This window comes from Cervus elaphus, chromosome 5 (assembly GCF_910594005.1).
Source record: "Cervus elaphus chromosome 5, mCerEla1.1, whole genome shotgun sequence".
Classification (NCBI taxonomy): Eukaryota; Metazoa; Chordata; class Mammalia; order Artiodactyla; family Cervidae; genus Cervus; species Cervus elaphus.
The window spans coordinates 87,464,206-87,483,876 of NC_057819.1; the positions used below are offsets into that span (position 1 = coordinate 87,464,206).

Below are 19,671 nucleotides of genomic sequence, written 5' to 3' on the forward strand. Positions count from 1 at the left end.
TGGAGATCATGGAGTCAAGAGTGATGGCTGAGAGCATTCTTTGACACATCTACACCCCTGGAGTTAGCACCTCAGCCCTGAGTGCGAGGAAGACACAAAACCAGAAGCTGGGCCTGAGTCCACTTATGAAAGTTTTCCCAAGAAGGTGGCAGAGAGATGTTATCCCCTGGATGGTTTTGATCAGTTGGAGGGTTCCGAGGCAGGGTAGATGGAGAGAGATGAGTCCCAACTCTCCCTTTCCCTTTGTTCTCTTGGTTGACCCGGGCTTTAGGACTGAGGCCCCCTCATCACCTGGAGCTCAGAAGACAGACCCCGTAGGGAGCCCCTCTGTCCCCACGGCAGGAACTGAGCCGACACCTCGGTACAGAAACGAGGGAAAACACTCCCTGATTTTTAATCTGACTTCCAATCACAGCGCAATGGGCGTCACACACACTTCCAGACCCTGTGGTGGGAAACCCTGGGGAGGGAGCGGGGCAGGGAGGAGGACAGAGACTCAGAATGGGAGCAGAAGGAATCAAAATCAAAGATCTGGGGTGTAGTGGGGGGTGGGAGGGTGGGTGAGGGGGGGCCGGCCAGGCGGTACATTCCAACGGCTCCAATGGGGGCCAGCCAGAGGCCTGGGTCCCTCACCCTCACTTCAGGTGCCCCAGAGCTGGGAGTAAAGGCGACAGGGCAGGTGAGATGCTGCCCTCCCTCACCCATGCCCCTGGTGAGTCAGAGGGCAAGGATGTAGGGGAGAAAGGGGGCAGCCCCTCTTCTTTACCCTCCCGGCCACTCCAAGGTGTGGGGGAGGGGAGCCACCTCCTCTGCTTCAGAGGGAGGCTCAGAGAGGGTGGGTCACTTGCCCAAAGTCACGCAGCACAGCAGGGACCGGAACCCTGATATGGGACCGCCCAGGGCGAGGGCAGTCACGGTGGGGCTGCGTTAACCCAGCAAGCGGAGGGGGCATCACCTGGGGAAGTGGAAGAATCAATGCTTCCCTCTCACACTGGATCTGGATGGTAACCCAGGACCCTCCAGACCCACCACCCAGACCCACTCCTCTCCATCACCACGCTGGGCTACCTGATCCACAGCTCGGCTAACTCGGGGCTGGGTTGTTCTGTCTGTCTCCTAACAAGGGACCTCGTTATCCTCCCACCAGAGCAGGGCTGATGGCTCAGCCTCAAGACCTTGGCCCGGAGGCGGGGGGGGCTCGCACCATTTCTCCCGCCCTCCAAGTCCCCCAGTAATCTCCTCAGGCCACTCCTAGTGTCTTCATTTCCTTTGTTATTTCTAAGTCGGTACAAAACTGACAGTGATCAGCTCTGGTGACGAGAGGTAGAAACTGGCCAGGCAGCTGGAGAAAATGGGGTGGAGTGGGTCAGGGGATAATGCCACCAGGTGTTGGGACAAGGGGGCATCAGATCCCAAGGGCCTCCGTCTGGGGGTAGGGTTGCCGGCATTATCACCCCCAAGCATGGGAGCAAGGGGGTGCATAATTCTTTTTGTGGCTCTGCCCCTTCCCAGATTAATCAGGGTAGTCTGAGATTCAAGGCAGGCAGGGTCTGGGGCAGTCAGCTTGGGGTCAGGTGGGGAAATAAACAAGAGTCTTCGCTGAAATAACCTGACTGCCCCCCCCACCCCGCCCAACACCAGCCCCTCCCCCCACACCCCCCATCTGGCAGACCACCCAAGCCAGAAGGGAACAGAGGGCTGGAAGCTGGCATCATGGAAATAAATCTATCATTTGGGGCATTCCCTCTCCACATTCTGTCAAGAAGAAAAAAAATAATTTTTAACCCAGGGGGTGAGCTGGCTTTAGGGTCAGGAAGGGGGTGAGGGGCACCCGGCAGGGACGGACCATCGTGTTAAGGCTGGAAGGTAGGTTGTTGTGTCTCTGGGGGAGCTGCTGGGCGGGGAGGTCTCCCTGGAAGGGGGAGAGCTCAGCCTTCTCCCCCTGACGGACCTTAGGACCTCAACCCTCGGACCCCGGTTGTGGTCCGCGGGCCACCCGCATCTCTCTGCCCTGTGCCGGCGATGCTGACGGTCAGAAGGCTGGCCTCACCAAGAAGCTGCCAGGATCCGCGACAAGGGGATGGACGAAACGAGAGCCCTGTGAACGAAGCTGGAAGGTGGAGAGGGTGGGGAACCAACAGACGCGTGGGCTGACGGACAGACAGACACCGGGAAAGAAGAGGCGGAGCGATGACAAGACACACACACACTCTCTGGAGAAGACGGGTGTGTGGGGGGGGTGGGGGGATCCGGCCAAGGCAGCACCACCCCACCCCCACCCTGGGTGTCCCGCGCGTGCACCCCGATCCCGGAGGGCGCGGCGCCCCTGGGGCCGGGCCGGGAACCACAGGAACTACAGCACTAGAGGCGGCCGTCCTCGGGCGGAGAGGCGCGGGAGTGAGGACCGGGCGGTGGCGGGGATGCTCCCTCTCCCCCCGGGGGAGGTGCGTGGCTGCGGGGGCGTCGCAGGCCCCACGCTCCGCCGTCGGAGTTCTCCGCCCGCGCCGCGCCCCGCGCCCCGCCGCGTCACATGACGGCGCAGCGGTTGCGGCGCAGCGCGCCCTGGAAGCGCAGGGCGGCGTGCACGTGCTTGCAGCGCGCGCAGCCCACGCTCTTGAGCAGTTCGCTGAAGAGCAGCAGGATGTGCCAGTTGTACTTGGCCGAGCACTCCACGTAGCCGCACTTCCAGGTCTTGCGCACCAGGTGGGACACATTCCAGCGCGGGATCACGCGTCCGCGCTGCAGGTCCCGCTTGTTGCCCACGATGATGATGGGCGTCTCGGAGGTGCCGATCACCCTGCGGGCCGAGGTGGGAAGCCCGCTCAGCACCCCACCGTCTCGCGTCTCACAACCCCCGGACCTAAGGCAGGGTGGGCTGGGCCTGATCCCTGTTACTGCTACCATCCCTCTGTTCCAGGCGCAGCGCTATGACTGGCATAAAAAAGGTAGGTTATTAATGTTCTCCCCGGGACTTCCCTGGTGGCCCAGAGGTTAAGACTCCCGCTCCCAATGCAGGGGGCATGGATTCGATCCCTGGTGGGGGAACTTACATCCAGCATCCTGCAGAGCATTTGTAATAATAATGTTCTCCCCATTGTACAGAGGAGGAAACAGAGGCTGGCTTAGTTATGAAGCCCTGGAAGTCTCCTTCCTGGAACCTCTGATCTTAACTACTGCACTAGACTAGCCAGCCCATGGTAAGGGTCCCAAAAGGGGTTAACAGAAACAGGGACAGCAAAATGGCGTGTGTGCGTAACTATATGTGTGGGAACCAGAGGTACTTGACCTGCCCCCCTCCGTGCACGCTTTTCACAGGAAGTGGCCCGCACGGGGGCATCCACTTAAGTGGCAGTGGAGTGTATCTCAGCCCCTCACCTCGTCTCTAGGATCTGCTGGCGGATGGTCTTGACGTACTCAAAGCTGTCAAAGCAGCAGATGTCGTAGACGAGGATGTAGGCGTGGACACTCCGGAGTCCCCTGCAGCAGGTGTCTGCCCATTCCTGCAACACCCCCAACCACACCAAGGTCAGAGCAGCCACGAGGGCTCCCTGCGCCCCCTGCCACCTCCAGCGATATGCAGCACTCTCAGCGGCCACTGCACCCTAAGCCTCCTGTCTCCAGGAGGCCAGGCCCAGGCAGAATGTAAGTGCTCAGTGCTACACCTTCCCCACCTCCAGGCCAGGATAGGTCAGCTCACACTGTCTGACTTCCAGGGCCACTGTCTGTCCTGTGCAGACCTGGAGCTGAGTTCTGTCTGGTCCCATTTTGTGCCCCAATCGGTCCATCTAGTCCTTTGTTCGATTAAATTTATGAGATGCCTCTAAGAGCCCAGCCTTGAGCTAGCTGTTGGACCTGTTGAAATCCTGTCTCCCTGGGCCTCAGGACAGATGCCTCCTCCTCCTCCAAGAACCTTTCCTGCAAGTAAGGGACTCTTCATCTTCTATATTCTTAGAACAGCTGCATGATACCTTGGTCAGAGCAACAGCTCTGTACCTTCTCAATCCCCAGGTCCCCCATTCTGTTGTGAGCTCCTGAGAGGACCAGAACCCAGCCTTCCTCATTTTTACATACCTCCTCCCCCTTCCCATCGGTGCCTCACACCTGTAGGCTCTTAGCGGGCTCTTGGATGGCACGGCCTAGGCTGGAGAACTCTCCATGGTCCTGAACCCCACCTGGACCCAATTCCTGCCTGTAACGCTGCCCTTACATTGCTGCCTGAGGTGCCCCTTCTGCTTGCATCTCTCTGCCTCCAAGGTTGAGAAGCAGCAGCCCTGCGGAGAGAAAGGTTGAGACTGGATGCCTACTGGGGGCTGATTTAGACCAGGGCCCCAGGGCAGCTCCAGGGAGATGGAACTTCCTGAAACACCAGTGGCAAATTCTCCTGGAAAGGGCTGCAGCTCAAGTTGAACAGGCCCCTGGCAAAGCTGAGTGCACTAAAGGGAAGATTCCTTAAGAGATTAATTAGCCAATTAACCTGCCAGCAGATGAGAACTGCAAGGGCAGCAGAAGGCAGCCAATGTGTGGAAAGGAGGGGGCTCCTGGAAGCTTGGCGAGGCAGAGACCTCCCAGGACACGGAGGATGAGGGTTTTCTCTAGGAACCAGAGCCCAGGAAAAGACTACAGGGAGGTGCAGGCCTGTCTCTGGCACCAGCTTATGAGCTAAACTGGGGTAGGGACCGGGTTTGGAGGACTGCAGCAGGCTCTAACACTGCAGAGAAGGATGAAAAGGGGAGAGGCTTGGGCAACAGTGGGGGAGAGTTAAGTCTGACTCCAGACAAGTGCTTCCCAACTCAAAGGCTTAGAAGCTGCTGCAGTGGATTTCTCCAGGGGGATGATGTGGCATCTTTTGTTTGTGCTGAGTTTTAACTTTGGTGCGGGGGGTGGGGGTGGGGATGCTGAGGACAAATCTGAAACCACAGGAAACCAGGAACTGGCTTCTCAGGCCAGAATAGACTGTAGTCCACTGAACATGGGGACCTCTGGGGAGCTTGGGACCCCGCGTGTTCGCCGTTCCTCCCGCATCTCACTACAAGGAGTAGCAATCAGTAAGAAGTGGGAGGGGTGGGGAAACAGGCAGAGAGGGAACAGCTCTCTGCTGGGGAGAGGGAACAGCTGCCAGCCTTCGAGGGTGACAGTCCCACTGCTCCCCCCAACCTGCTCCCTCCTCAAGGGGGCCCTCCAGGCTGCCTCCCACCCATTCCTCTCTGGGGGTCCGAAGAAGCAGAGGAAGAAGGCTCCTGATTGGCTGGGTTGTCCCTTCACCCCTGATTGAAGGGAGCAAGCAAGAAAACTCAGCCTGCCTTCCAGCGAGCACCATGCAGCATTCCAGATGGTAAAGGGCCATCTTGGGGCTGTGTCAAGACAGAGAAGGAGCCATGGAAACTGAGTCCAGCTCCAAGGACACGGGAGCTGAGGGAGCCACCTGGGTGCCAGCCATGCATTTGCTGCTCACTCCTTTGGTGGGTCGCACACACCCTCTAACCTCCACTCCCTTCTCTGATAGGAGGAGAGGGACGGCAAAAGCAACAGCTGAGGCTCAGACCCTAGAAATGCTGCCCTCCTAGGCTGGTTCTCTTCTGATATTGGGGAAGAATGTGTTTGTTCTTTCAGACAGTAGCCACTGGGATTTCTACTATTTGTTCCTTGGGGCATGCCGGATCCTGTCTCAGCATTTCTTGGCACCATGTCCCTTTCTCGTATTCCATGGGTGAAGCCTTGGACATCCTCGGAGAGTCCAAAACTCAGGGTCCACCAGGAAGAAAAAGGCCAATGATCCAACAGAAAGATGGGTGAAGGCATTGACAGTTTTCAGAAAAAGGAAAGCAAAGGCCCTTAAACATATGAAGAGATGCTCAACTTCGTTCATAATCAGAAATGTAAATAAAAAGTACACCGAGACTATCCTAGCTCATTTTTCAGACTATCAAAAATACAAAAATTTGACAATACATTCTGGTGGCTTTAGGGAAACAAGCACTCATGTAACATCTCTCAAAGGAGCACAAAATATGCACCTTTATATTAGGTTGGTCAAAAAGTTTGTTTTTTTGACCGCAATACCTTAGGGTTAGGGTTATCTGTTTACTATAAGGGAAAACATGGACAAACTTTGGCTAACCCAACAGAAGGGGAGGGGAACGTGGCACCTTTCAAACTCCAGCTGCATTTATTATTTGACCGAGCAATGCCATTCCTAGAAATTGATCCTACACACATACCTTCCTATGTACAACATGCGGGCTTCCCTGGTGGCTTAGACGGTAAAGAATCTGCCTGCAATGCAGGAGACCTGGGTTCTATCCTTGGATCAGGAAGATCCCCTGGAGAAGGAAATGGCAACCCACTCCAGTATTCTTGCCTGCAGAATTTCATGGACCGAGGGGCTACAGTCCGCAGCATTGCAAAGAGTTGGACACAACTGAGTGACTAACACATACATGTACAACATGACTATTACAAGCCTAGTCACTGTGGCATTGTTTTGAAGCAACAATTTGGAAACAGCCCACCTGTCCAGCAAGAAGGGATTCCACATATATTTCTCCAATGGAATACAGTGAGGCCATGAAAAAAAGAATGAAGAAGAAAAAACCACTACAATATTGTAAAGGAATTAGCCTCCAATTAAAATAAATTAATAAGCAAATAACAACACACAACATGAAAAAGTACAGCTAAAAACACTAAGACAGTGAAAATAAATACTTAAAAAAATTTTTTTAATTAAAAAAAAAAGAATGAAGAAGCGATCTCTAAAGTACAGATGTGGAAAGACCTCCAGGTTAATGCAAGATGCGGAGTGGAATAAGAATACATTTTCTTATTTGCATAAAGAAATCCTGGAAGTATGAATTAAAAAACCAGTGAGAATGGCTCTAGAGAGTGGAGCAAGAATCAGGGTGGGGAGGGCGGCAATGGGCTGAGATTTCTGAGTGTGCCTTTTTTTTTTTTTTAAACATAAAGTTTGGGCTTTTAAATTGGATCTTATCAATGCCGAAATTGAAATGAAATGAAAACACACAACAAAATGTGAAAAAATAAACCCGGCTCAATGCACAGGACCAGAGCAGAAGCTGAGCTTTCACTCAGGTTACTGTGAGCCTTCTTTGGAGGAGACCGAGCATCTGACCTTGAACCCACTGCCCTGACCTCAGTGTTCCCCTGGGATGAGGCGTGGACACCCCTGGACCTGGGAGAGATAGGTGTCCCTGAGGTTGGACCAAAGCCGTCCTGCCTGGAGTTGCTGAGACAATGCCAAGTATGAGCCCCACCCCACCCCAGCCCCATCCGAGAAATTACTGTATTTGCACAGTGACAACTGGCCAAGCTATAGCCCCTGACTTCAGGGCCTCCTCTATGTTTGTCTTTCCTGGAGAAACTCTGCATTCTGCTCAGGGGCTTTTTCAGTGAGCCAACCTGACCCCTTCTAAAGCCAGACCAAGAGAGAGGGAAGGAGGACCCGGGCCTGCAGGCGGGACCCTGTGAGCTGGGGCCCGGGGGCATCTGAATCCAACCCCAGCAGGAAAGGCTGCCCCGGGGGCCAGTTCTGAGGTCAGGGGACAGAGTATCACTTAAGAGAACAGGCCCTTGAGCAAGAGACCTGGTTGGGGTCTCCAGCCTCTGAGTACACACCTCTCCCAGTCCCAGCCTTTTCTTCTGCCGTTCCTTCTATAGATGATGTGGGTCTGAGGCCATGGGAGGCAGAGCCCAGAATATTAATAGGCATCTGGTGCTCTATGTCTTTCTCCCCACTGCCCCTCACCTGCCCAGATCCCACCCAGTTGAGACATCACCTCCCGTGACCCCCACTCTGACACATGTGGTGGGATGGATGCCCCCATAAGGGTTGTCTTAGTTCCCTGCGTTCCCTCCAGTCATGACAGTCATCAATATAATTGCCTGTTTGTCTTCTCACCAGACTGAGTTCCTTGAGGGCCAAGTGCTCTCTGTTTTGAGAACCATTCCACCCCAGTGCCTACCACAGGGCCGGGCACACATTGAGAGTGAAAGGGTGAGTCGCTCAGTCGTGTCCAACTCTTTGCGACTCCCCTGTAGCCGGTCAGGTTCCTCCGACCATGGAACTCTCCGGGCAAGAATAACTGGAGTGGGTTGCCATTCCCTTCTCCAGGGGATCTTCCCGACCTAGGGACAGAACCTGGGTCTTCTGCGTTGCCGGCGGATTCTTACCACCTGAGCCACATTCCTCAAATATCTGTTGGATGAACCAGTGCACAAATGAATGGGATCCCGGCAAAGCTCTTAGCAGAGTGGCGGGTGGTGCAGCGGGGAGCTCTCCAAGCTGGCAGCAGGGTCAGCGCCCAGCCCCACCTCCGCCCCAGCCCCACACCACGCCCCCCTACCTGCAGCGTGTTGACCGGGAAGGCGCTGATGGGCGGGAAGTCGAGGATCTGGAGGTCGTGCACGTGGCCGTTCATGACGACAGCAGGCAGGTAGAGGCGGCGGGCGGTGGTGGGCACGCAGACCTCGCTGAACTCGTTGTACAGGAACTGGCGCACGATGGCACTCTTGCCCACGCCTCGCGCCCCCAGCACGGCCACCCGGTAGGTGGAGACCATGCCTCCCGCCCGGCTCCGCCACCGTGTCCTCGCCGCTGCCTGGGGCTCCCCCGGGCTGCATATTCCAGGGGCTGGGGGCTCAGCCACCGTCAGGACCCATCACCGCTGCCCCCTGCTTGCCCAGGGCCCTCTGCGGACTCCACCTGGCCTGTGGGGATGAGGCAGGCTTTGGTGGGCTGGCTTCTCCTGGGACAGATATCCTGCACTTTTCCACCTTGGGGACCGTGCTGGAGCTGTTCCTGCCACTTGGGACGTCTCATCCTCCTTTTTCCAGAGCTCCTATCCCATCTATCCAGAACCTCTCCTTCCTCTCTTTTCCATTCTCTCTGCCCTCCATCCCATTAGTGGGAATCAGCTTTCTTGACTTGTGTTATGAACTGACTTTTGGCCAGTCCGACTCCCAAACCCCAGGCAAGGCTGCAGAGGGGAGTGGACAGAGCACTAGCCTTGTTTCAAGCCCCAGCTTTCCCGCGGAGCCCAGAATAAGACGACACCTTGCAGCCTCCTGGTCCTCAGTGGAGGTGCTCCTGGCACTTTCGTGGAGAGAGAATTCTTCACTGAGCAGGACATTTTAGGTGCCTGGCTGCCAGGAGGTACTTGCCAGCAGCAGCCTCTCGGGACTATGATGACCCAAAGTGTGTTCCCCACCACCTGCCACCTTCAACCCCTGCTGAGAACCCCTGGACTAGAGGATGGCTCTGGCTCTGGCGCGTGACACGTGTTGAGCGGTTACTCTAGGTCAGCCCACCCATGTGGTTATCTTTGCTGTTGTTGTTCAGTGGCTAAGTCATGGCCGACTCTGCAACCCCATGGACTGCAGCACGCCAGGCTTCCCTGTCCTCTATCTCCTGGAATTTACTCAAATTCATGTCCATTGGGTCAGTGATGCTGTCTAACCATCTCATCCTCTGCCACCCCCTTCTTCTTTTGCCTTCAATCCTTCCCAGCATCCGGGTCTTTTCCAGTGTTATCCATAGTCAATACAATATTCCCAGGTGGTAGTTATTCCCACTTTGGAGAGAAGGCTCAGAGGGAGGAAGAAATGAGCCCAAGGCACACAGCTGGGAAAGGCTTTCTACAGTGTACTCCTTTCTACAATGTCGGAGTACTCCCAGCTTCCAAATTTAATGATTCTAGTTGGCGAAGGTCACAGGCCAAGGGCTGGGTCTGATTCCCTGGCAACCTTTGAGCTCAGCGGGCCTGGCACACAGCAGGTGCCCAGGAATGGGCTTCTATGGGGTGGAACCTTGACATGGCTTCATTAGCTCCTTGCTTGCTCAGTTTCCAGTGAGTTCAGTGTGGGAATAAATCCCAGCTCTGATGTTTCCTAGCTGCGGGTCAGGGGGCAGATGGCCTGTCCAATCTGAGCCATGTTCTGCACACATATAAAGTAGGGTCATGAGCCCCTACTTCCTACCTACTTGAAGAGGTTTACTTCAAGTAAACCTTTTAGCCAGGTGCCTTCTCATTCTGTGGAGGATGGTGACCAGGGAAGCAGGTACATGTGCCCGAGACTTCCCGTCTGCTAAACGGGTCTGGGACAGATGGGCGTGCGGGGCGCTGATAGGGCCACAGCCTCCAGCACGCGTGCACACTTCCTCTGTCAGTATGTGCCCTTTCCCGTGTGGGCAGCTCACAGCCGAACGTCCCTCAGCCTGGCCTGGCTCAGAGGACCCCATCCATTTGGCATGGATGTGCACACACAGCCGAGTAAACCACAGGCAGGATTTGGGGTGAGACCCACCAGCTTTGGACCCCCTGCTCTGCCCCTCACCTACAGTGTGATCTTGGGCAAGAAGCTTCACAGGGTGTTATGAGGTTGAGCATGCACGGTGCCTGCACTGAGGAGGTGGTCAGTAAACAGGGGCGAGGGGCCCTTCATTCATCAAAGGCTTTCCACGATCCCAGGGGGACCTCCTAGCCATCCCTGATGGGTCACTATGCACTGCTGCACTGTTGCTCACATATATGTAGTGTGTGTGTGCAATCCTGCCCCATTTTATTGCAGGTGAAAACAAACAAACAAAAATTCAGGAACGTGAAGACCGTGTAGCCCGTTGAGCTGTCAGTTAGGCCTAGGACCCTCATCTCTTTCCTGCCCCATGCAGTGCCATTTTCCCAAGAGCGTCTCTACTTCTGTGCGCTCCCAACGTGGGGAAGTCCCAGCCCCTCCTCCCCGTAAACGCCTCCAGGGCCCTGGGCCCCTCAGGCATCCCTGGACCCTGTCAGCTTGGCAGAGAGCCTCAGCTGGGTTAATTACATAACCAGCACACGCTGGGGAGGGGGGCATCTTAGGGGAAGAAGAGAGGGCAAAGGATGCGGAAGACTTCCGGTCTCCCCCTGGGTGTGGCAACTTAAGAGGTCTCTAGGCTGTACCCTACCTGCAGATTCTCCTGGACAACATACTCCCTTGCCCTGAAATCAATCCTTCCTGGGGGAAGAGCTGGGGAATAAAAGCGGGACCACAGTGCTGCAGCCAAGGAGCAGGGTGCAGCGAGCGGCCCCCGGGTTGGGGACAGCCTCCCGGAGCCCAGCAGGCCCGAGTGTGGTCCCGTCCCTGACTCAGAGGTGAACGTGGGCCCCCTCCTGCTTCCCAGGCAGGGGTCCTGGGTCTGAGTGTTTATTAGTCCAACATCCCCAGCTGCGGGGGGTGGGGTGGTGGTGGAAGAGGACTGTCCAGAGAAGCAGGGCCCAGGCACCCCTCAGCCTCCCTCCCCAAGGCCTGTGCTCTGCGGTGAGTCTGCAGACGGCGCCCGGGGACAGACACTGGGCCAAAGCCTGCTTCTGGTTCCCCTGCCGGGGGCCCGGACACCTGAGTCCCAGTCCCAAGCTGAGGGCGTGGGAGGGGGGCGGTTTACAAGTCCAGTGGACCGAGGCACCACGTCGGCCCGCTGTTGGTCCCCGTCACATTCATGTGGGAGTGGGTGGGTGCGTGGGGGCGTCGGAGGATGCTGGGTTCCCTACGACCTGATTGGTAGGAGTGGAGGGGCGGGGGGAGGCCGGAGCCCTGCCGGCTCTCCGCCTCCAGCACCTTGCAGGCACCCCCCACCCCCCGCACCAGCGCTCACGTGGCCGCCCCGCGCCGCTTCCCAGCCAGCCTGCCGGCCCCCTCCTCCCTCCGCGTCCCTGGCCCCGTCGGCCCGGCCGGCCCCCCTACACACCCCCACCGACCCAGCCCGGCCCTGGCCCGCCCGCCTCCCGCCGCTTACCCGGGGCCGTCCTAGCTGCCCCCAGCCCGGGCGGGCCGGCCGGCCGGCGGGGCCGCGCTCCCCCCGGGCTCCGGCGCTGCCCCCTGGCTGGCTCCCCGGCCCGGGGGGAGAAAGGTGTTGGCGCCCCCGGATGCCCAGTCCGGGCGGGCGCGGGGCGGGCGCGGGGCGGCGCGGGACAGGTGCTGGCCGCCGAGGGGGTAGCAAACCTCCTCCGGCCCCGCTCTCCCTCCGGAGCGCGCCGCCCGCTCGCGCCGGGAGGAGGCGGCGGCGGCGGGCGCGGAGCGGGGGGGGCGGGGGGGCGTGCCCGGCCGGCCTTCCGCTGGGTCCCTGAGCCCGCCGTCTGCACTGGGGCGGCGCGGGACCAATTCTTCCATCCCGAGCCTCGACCTTCACCCCTTCTGACTCTCCCTGCGATGTGTTTAACTCCAACCTGGAGGGGCGGAAGAAAGGGACCGGAGAAGCCCTAAAGACTCTTGCTTCCTCTTGCTTCTCTCCATATCCCACCCCACCCCACCGTCCCACCCCTACCACACACCCCAGGTTTAGGTCTGCTCTGACCCTTCCCCGTTCAGTTCTGAATGGGCGCCCACCGCGTGCTAGAGGGCATCGAGCCTCCTCTCCTCCACCCCGCAGGTATGGTCACCGCCAAGGGTGGTCGCTTTCACCCTTCACTGCCTCAGTGAGAGAAAAACAGAGAGGCCAGCAAAGCAAAGCTCATCCGCAGCCAATGCATGACCTCCATGCCCTGAAACGACTGCTCCCCTCTCCTCTCCAGACGGGGAGATGCCAGCGTTTGCCCGCGTCCAGGGCAGAATCGTCCGTGAGCTTATTCTAAAGAAATCGTGGTCAGGGTCACTGATCATAGGTAGCTGACAATTAAGATCAGGTACTATGTGCCAGACAGTGGGCTCCCAGCTTTGCCTGCGTCTTCAAAGTCAACCCTACCAATACTATGAGGTAGATTCTGTTTCCTCCGTTTTACAGGTGAGATAGTTGAGGCCAAGAGAGGCTGAGTGACTGGTCTTATTGAAGCATAAAATGCAGAATCAAAGACTGGGAGTCTGTAGCGGGGCAGCTGCTGAGGAGCTTGGCAGATGCTCAGTTTAACCTGGAGGCCAGAAGCAGACACAAGCGGCTGATGTGTGCCCTGTGTGCAAAGCTAAGGTCCGGAAGGAAGGGCAGAGGGAACCTGCCGAGTATTGAGAAGAGTCAGTGGAGGCTTCAGGGGAGGCGACTTTCAAGGAAAGAGCCTTGAAAGAAGTAGGATTGGGGTGCCAGGGCAGGGAGGTCATGGACAAGGAAGGCTTCAGATCAGAGAAGCTGGGGACCATTTCAGGGCTTTGAGAAGGGAGTACAGGAACCAGACACAGCGGGCTGGAAATACAAGAGGAGGCTGAGAGGCTGGTTGATGTGAAGTCCCAAAGGCCTTGGTTGCCTGGTAAGGAGTTTGGATCTAGACCTGTCTGACTGGGATGCATGGAACGGTTTTGAAGCAGGCCAGCAACCTGGTCAGCGTTGCAGGTGCAGGGAGGAGGAGGAGGAAGCTGGGAGAAATCTCTCAAGTGTTTTCACCCTGGGACCCAACATCCCCCACTGTGTAACTTTCTGATATGCACCTGGGCCCCAGCTTCCGCAAAGAACCGCTTTCCTCCTCCCTGAGGGCTGAGCGCCCTCCCTGTTGCTGCCCTTCCCCTCCTGTCCAGACAGAGCACAGTGGTTACAAGCCTGGGGTTCAGATCAAGCAGATCTGGATTTAGATCCTGGCCCTACCACTTACTCTGTGACTGAGGGCAAATTACTTGACCTCTCCGAACTCTATGCCTTATTTACAAAGTGGAGTTGTCCCCAAGGCACAAATAAGCCTGCGGTGTGCGGAGTCCACAACACAGTGCCCGGCATGGAGTCTCACTGCGTGACCTTTTGTTTTTCTTTTGTTTTACAGACACAGCCATTCAAAGGGGAGGCTGAACAACCCCCCCGGGAAAGCATTTCTATTTATGCTAGGATGGCTCCCAGGTCCTGGGGTAGGGTTTTGAGAGCAGTCAGGGCAGCAGCTAGAAGCAAATTCAGGGGCAAGAAGAGCAGGGACCCCCTCCCCCAGTGCCACTTTTGTTCTGGTGACATCGGGTTTACTGGCGCTATGGGATTGCAACGGGGTCAACCAATAGACTCTTAATTAAATCGTCCAGGGCACTACCAGTCCCCCCACCATTTCTGAAAATATTTCATTCTTACCTCTGCCCAAGGATCTCAGAATTTGTCTATGCCCCCAGGTATATTCTAGTTCTGTTTCAGCCCAAGGAAACCTAGAAACAAAAAATCATGCAATGCTCACACATACTTTGCAGCCAGGCTTATCAGAATTCTCAGCTTAACTCCACTGGGGGAACACAGAGCCACAGGTTCATTATAGGGCCTCATACTGGCTTGTAGTGATAAGTAATTTAAAACAATATATAGATTGCTTTATATGGAAGCTGGAATCAAGATTTCCAGGAGAAATATCAATAACCTCAGATATGCAGATGACACCACCCTATGGCAGAAAGTGAAGAAAAACTAGAGCCTCTTGATGAAAGTGAAGGAGGGTGAAAAAGTTAAAGCTCAACATTCAGAAAAAAAGTATCATGGCATCCGGTCTCATCACTTCATGGCAAATAGATGGAGAAACAGTGGAAACAGTGGCAGACTTTATTTCTTTGGGCTCCAAAATCACTGCGGATGGTGACTGCACTCATGAAATTAAAAGACACTTACTCCTTGGAAGAAAAGTTATGACCAACCTAGACAGCAATATTAAAAAGCAGAGACATTACTTTACCAACAAAGGTCCATCTAGTTAAGGCCATGGTTTTTTCAGTGGTCATGTATGGATGTGAGAGTTAGACTATAAAGAAAGCTGAGTGCCGAAGAATTGATGCTTTTGAACTGTGGTGTTGGAGAAGACTCTTGAGAGTCCCTTGGACTGCAAGGAGATCAAACCAGTCAATCCTAAAGAAAATTAATCCTGAATATTCATTAGAAGGACTGATGCTGAAGCTGAAGCTCCAACACTTTGGCCACCTGATGCAAAGAGATGACTCACTGGAAAAGACCCTGATGCTGGGAAAGACTGAAGGCAGAAGTAGAAGGGGACAACAGAGGACGAGATGGTTGGATGACATTGGTGACTAAATGCACAAGTTTGAGCAAGCTCTGGGAGTTGGTGATGGACAGGGAAGCCTGGCATGCTACAGTCCATGGGGTCGCAGAGTCAGACATGACTGAGCGACTAAACAACAAATACATATATATATATATATATATATATAGAGAGAGAGAGAGAGAGAGTGTTTTTTTTTTACCACGCAGCAAGCAAGATCTTAGTTCCCTGTCTAGGAATTGAACCCGTGCCCCATGCAGTGTGAGCAAGGAGTCTTAATCACTGGATGGCCAGAGAAGTCCCTGAAGCATTATATCTGAAATCCCAACCCATTCAATTAATATAAAATACAAAATTTGCCTGAATTTAAGATTTGGTTGGTTAAGTCATTTTGGTTCGCTGAGTCACTTTGGGCTAAGGATTGTACACTCCTAGGAGCCTGTTCACTCTTCTCTATGGTTAGGATTACCTTGGTGAAAAAAACCCGACAGGCTCTGTCCATAGTCCATGGCTCCGGTTCAGCTGAAGACACCTGAGGTGCAAATGAAAGACTCCAAGGGATGGGAGATGTGAGCCCACCTACAGCTTCTGAAGCCCAGAGGACAAAGACCTGAACCTGGGACTCGGCCCTTGCTCCCTCGGAGCCGAGGATCCCACTGGCTCTCAGAGGCTGTCTGGCCAGATCCTGGGGCCTTTAACCGTAAGTGGAGAATGAATGAAACAAGGGAGGGGAAGCCAGAGGCTAGACTTGAACACTCTCCTCTAACACCTACCCCACGGAAGAAGGTGGGGAGTGGAGTTCTCTCAGCCCCAGAGTGTTGGGGCAGTCCTGTCTCAAGGATACTTCTGGAAATTAAGTCCATCTGGGTCTAAACAATCGCTAAATTAGCCTTCCCCTTGTTGGCAGCATCAAGAATGGCAGGGCGAAAGCTAAATGAGAAACTGAGATAACAAGTTTGGAGCCAACTCGGAAACTTTTCAAGAAACATCCTTGTTGCTAATAACATGTCTGGGGGCTGGTGGGGATTCTAGGATTAGTGTTCAGGAGATAGAAATGGGTAACAACGGGGGAGGTGTGATCTTTCCTAAGTGCCACACCAGGTATTAAAATAAACAGGCTCTCTTGCCTCCTGGAGCTGGGGGTGGCAGGGAAAAGAAATCTGGGTCCAAGCAAAACCAGAAAAAGCATCAATGCCTGGGGTGGGAGTAGGAAGGCTCCAACCCAGAGTCCTCAGCTCTTCCTGTGGCCTCAGGAGCAACGCACCTGAGGGCTCAGTGTTTCCTAACTTCGCATTCGGTCGGAGGAGGATCTCAGGCGATCTCAGGAGGAGGTCTCTGGCCATTGTGCCCTGCTTCTGGAGACTGAACTGCACTGGGATGTAGGGGCTTAGCAAGGCTGGCCCTTGGCCTGGTGGCTCAAAGGAGTGGGATGAAAAGCAGCAATCAAGACAGAGGGTCAGAAGATGTGGCTTTACCTCCTCTCACCTGAAAAATGGGGATAACACTCTCAATTCACGGGACAGGCAGGCAGGCATCTTGTGCAGGAGTGCTTTGCCATTTTTCAGCTGCCAAAAGAGTGCCGTTACTCCAGGAGAGGCAGTAGGCAAACAGGTGTCTTTCTCTGGCAGGGAGTCTCAACCCTGCCCTTTTAGAAACACCTGGGGAATTTTTTGAAATGCAGGTTGTCCCAGGCCCTTCCCAACTGGCTAAGAATTGTCAGCCTTTCATGAGAGCTCTAGGATGTGATCAATGTGCACCCAAGAGTTAAGAGCTTCTGCCCTAAGGATTTTCTTGGCCAAAACTGACATTCTTAGTTGCTGAATCCAATCAGATCTCAGTAAGGCCTATCCCTCTTCATATCTCTGACTCTGAACCTCCACAAAGCCCACCCTGACCCCACTTCCCTGCCAGTTATTCCAGTTAGAACTTGGGCCAACTGTAGCCAGCATGTGGCGACAGCCCAAGAGTTCCTAGCTGCGATAAAGTTTTCATAGTGTTTGAACATCCACGTAAGAGAAGCGGTTACTGTGAGCAGCCCTGTGCACCTCCCCTACACTGGTGACTGAGGGGTCCCATCTGGGCACGGGACCCCTCAGCCTCGCTCCCCCATGCCAGGCTGTAGGAGACTTCAGAGTCCAGTCATCAGAACCAGGGCCAGCGCCTTCGGCCTGACCACACCTGGCTCGCGTGTCCCCAGCCACACAAATGCAGGTGATTAGATCTGAACTCCTTGGGAAGCTTGATTGAAAGCAGAATTCTATCCACTTGGGAACATGCAGGCCCCCAGTGCAGATCCAAGAGGCTTCTTATGAGTGGGTCAGTGAAACGTCTGGGCTGAGAGGACACTGATGGGAAGCTCTGCTGGGCTCCTCCTGCCCCTGGCCCATCCGCTTGGGTCCTGGAGGGGACCTGCCAGGGAAGACGGACTGGCTCCTCCGAGCACTGCCTGCAGCGAGATGCCTGAGTGGTGATGGTGGTGGTGACGGCAGCGGGGGCTGGGGAGACAGGAGCCTCTGAGGCGTGTGATGCTTCCTCAGGCCCATCTCCACATTTCATCTGGCTAAACCCCCGGGAGGGCCGGGCAGCCAAAAGGCAAGTTCTAATAGCATGGTTATTAATACCCCATCCTTCCCCTGGCCCGCTGTGTTCTGTCCTCGAGTTTCAGTTCTGGGAACAAAGTACGCAGCACAAACTTCATTTTGTGTAAATGAGAGTTTATTGATGAACACAAAGTCAAGCTTCCCCTGCCCCCCACCCTCCCCCAGAACAGATCCCAACAACAAAAGAATGGTAAGTTTTCTCAGGGCAACACTTACCCCCCTCCCCCTCTCTCCAGTCCCAAGGTTCGCAATGCAGACACACGAAACAGGCTTGGGCGAGGGCAGACACTCAGGGAATCTCTGACCAGCAAGAGTTCCGGGTGTGTGCGCGCTTGCCATGCCCTTTGTGAGGTGCCCGCTGACGTTACAGAGACAGGCTGCAGCGGCGGACAGGGGACTGCAGGGCAACCTCCGCTCGTCCGGTTCGGCCAAGCTTGAAACGGGCCCCGAGGGACACTGCAGTGGAGGGACAGGCTCTGCCTCTTCAGGAGAGGGGTCCTAATCGTGAAGCAGAATCCCTCCCCAGCGGCTCAGGGGCAAACCAGGAGACGGCCTCTCGAAGGAGCGGAGGGCTGGCAGACCGGCCGGGTCAGCTGAGAAGTCCAGCTGTGGCCCATGACTGCCGGGGAGGCTGAGGAGCCGGGTTTCAGGGGTGGAGGGACACACTGTGGTCTCCGTACCACACTGTCCCGTCTGCTTACCCTGCCACAAGCTCTGCTGCCTGGGACTGCGGTCTGCTTCGAGGCGAGAACGCAGCGTTTGGAGTGGGGACCTTCTTCACTGCTTGCATCGCACTGACTCCACGAGCAATCTCCCAACCACAGAGCTTCACCCACCCCTGCCCAGCATCCTGGGCCATTTCCTGTTCTTCACGTGCCTGCGGGGTTCCTGTCCCTCGCCCCAAGAATTCTCCTCATGGAGAGTGTCAAGGCCTAAGAAACTGCTTTGGGGGACCTGCTCCCGTAGCTCTCCAAGTGGCACGAGTCAGGATCATTTCACTTGCAACATGGGTAACAGGGTACTTTCTGCTGTTTTCTAGGGTTCTGCCTCTTGGACGCACTTTTAGGTCCAAGTCCCACGTGAGGTCTTGGACCCAGGCACCTCTGATGAGAGCAGGGGCATCTGAGCAGCAGTCTCAGTCATGGACCCTGAATCCTGGGTGCCGGGCAGCAGCAGTGCCCACAGGTGAAACAGAGAAGCCTGCTGGACAGACTGGTGTTCTGGGCACAGAGCACGCTTTGACAGCCACACCCAATGTGTCTAGGGGGGCAGGGGTTCTCACGTTTCCTGATCTTTTGAGAGATGACAAGGACGGCTTGGCCCTCTGAGGTGATCTCAACTGCCTGGGAGCCTAAGCAACACAAGCGCCGAGCGGATCAGAGAGCCGAGGCAGGACTGTGGGCACCAGCAGCTCACTTCCTCCCCACACCCACCCTGCTGGCCTCCGGCACCGAGGGGCCTCCATTCCGGCATCAGGGTTTACCTTCAAGTCCCTGGACAGAGACTCTGCTGCCACCAGATGCCAATGAATGGAGCGCCAGCATCTGCATGGAGTGTGGGAGCCATGAGGAAGCAGGCACCGGAAAGGTAAGAGAAAGGCATCGAGGAAAGAAAGTCAACGAGAGGGTCCCGCGGTGAGAACAACTCTGACGGGGATTCGGAGACCCAGCCCCCACCTCTGCTACTGAAACAGTCAGCAGTCCTCAGGCCGTAACATCCTGTTAGTCTTTTATCTTTTTTCTTTTTAGAAAAACAAGGTTGGATGAGTTGTTATTTTAAGTAAGTCTGTTTCAACTCTAAAACCAAAATTTTAGATGTGAACTGGACCTGAGATTAAATTAAATCCAGAGCAGGAGATGGGGGGAGGGCATTTTGATTTCTGAAATTCTTTCATCAGTTTATTCACGGATTCAACCTCGGAAAAGGACTGTAGTAAGTTCTCCTTCTCAGGCTCGGTGCCATCAGGCCCCATTTCCTACACCCTCCAGCACCATTCAAGGAAGACCACTATTTCTGGCTGCAGCGCATCAAACAAGATGAAAATACAGGGCAGGAGGAATCACAGGAAAAGGAGTTTGGAGAGAAAAGAAAGTGATCAGGAACAAGACTGCCACAGGGTGGCAAGAAACTGCGTCTCTTCCCTC

At 55.4% G+C, this 19,671-nt stretch overlaps 1 protein-coding gene across 1 annotated transcript; it reads right to left on the reverse strand.

Annotated features, from left to right (window-relative positions):
• Positions 1 to 362: 362 nt before the first annotated feature.
• On the reverse strand, positions 363 to 12,048 carry RASL10B (RAS like family 10 member B). Its single transcript, XM_043903018.1, has 4 exons — positions 11,786 to 12,048; positions 8,361 to 8,724; positions 3,376 to 3,500; positions 363 to 2,797 (listed from the first exon to the last, which is right to left on the reverse strand). The coding sequence occupies exons 2-4, from the start codon at positions 8,574 to 8,576 to the stop codon at positions 2,527 to 2,529; spliced, it is 612 nt and encodes a 203-aa protein (XP_043758953.1). The 5' UTR covers positions 8,577 to 8,724; positions 11,786 to 12,048; the 3' UTR covers positions 363 to 2,526.
• Positions 12,049 to 19,671: the final 7,623 nt, after the last annotated feature.

Coding starts and splice junctions, on each gene's coding strand:
- RASL10B (XM_043903018.1), bottom strand. CDS start 8,576: ATGGTCTCCACCTACCGGGTGGCCGTGCTGGGGGCGCGAGGCGTGGGC. Junction 3,501..8,360: donor TCCCGGTCAACACGCTGCAG/GTAGGGGGGCGT, acceptor GGGGTGTTGCAG/GAATGGGCAGACACCTGCTG. Junction 2,798..3,375: donor CAGCAGATCCTAGAGACGAG/GTGAGGGGCTGA, acceptor CTCGGCCCGCAG/GGTGATCGGCACCTCCGAGA.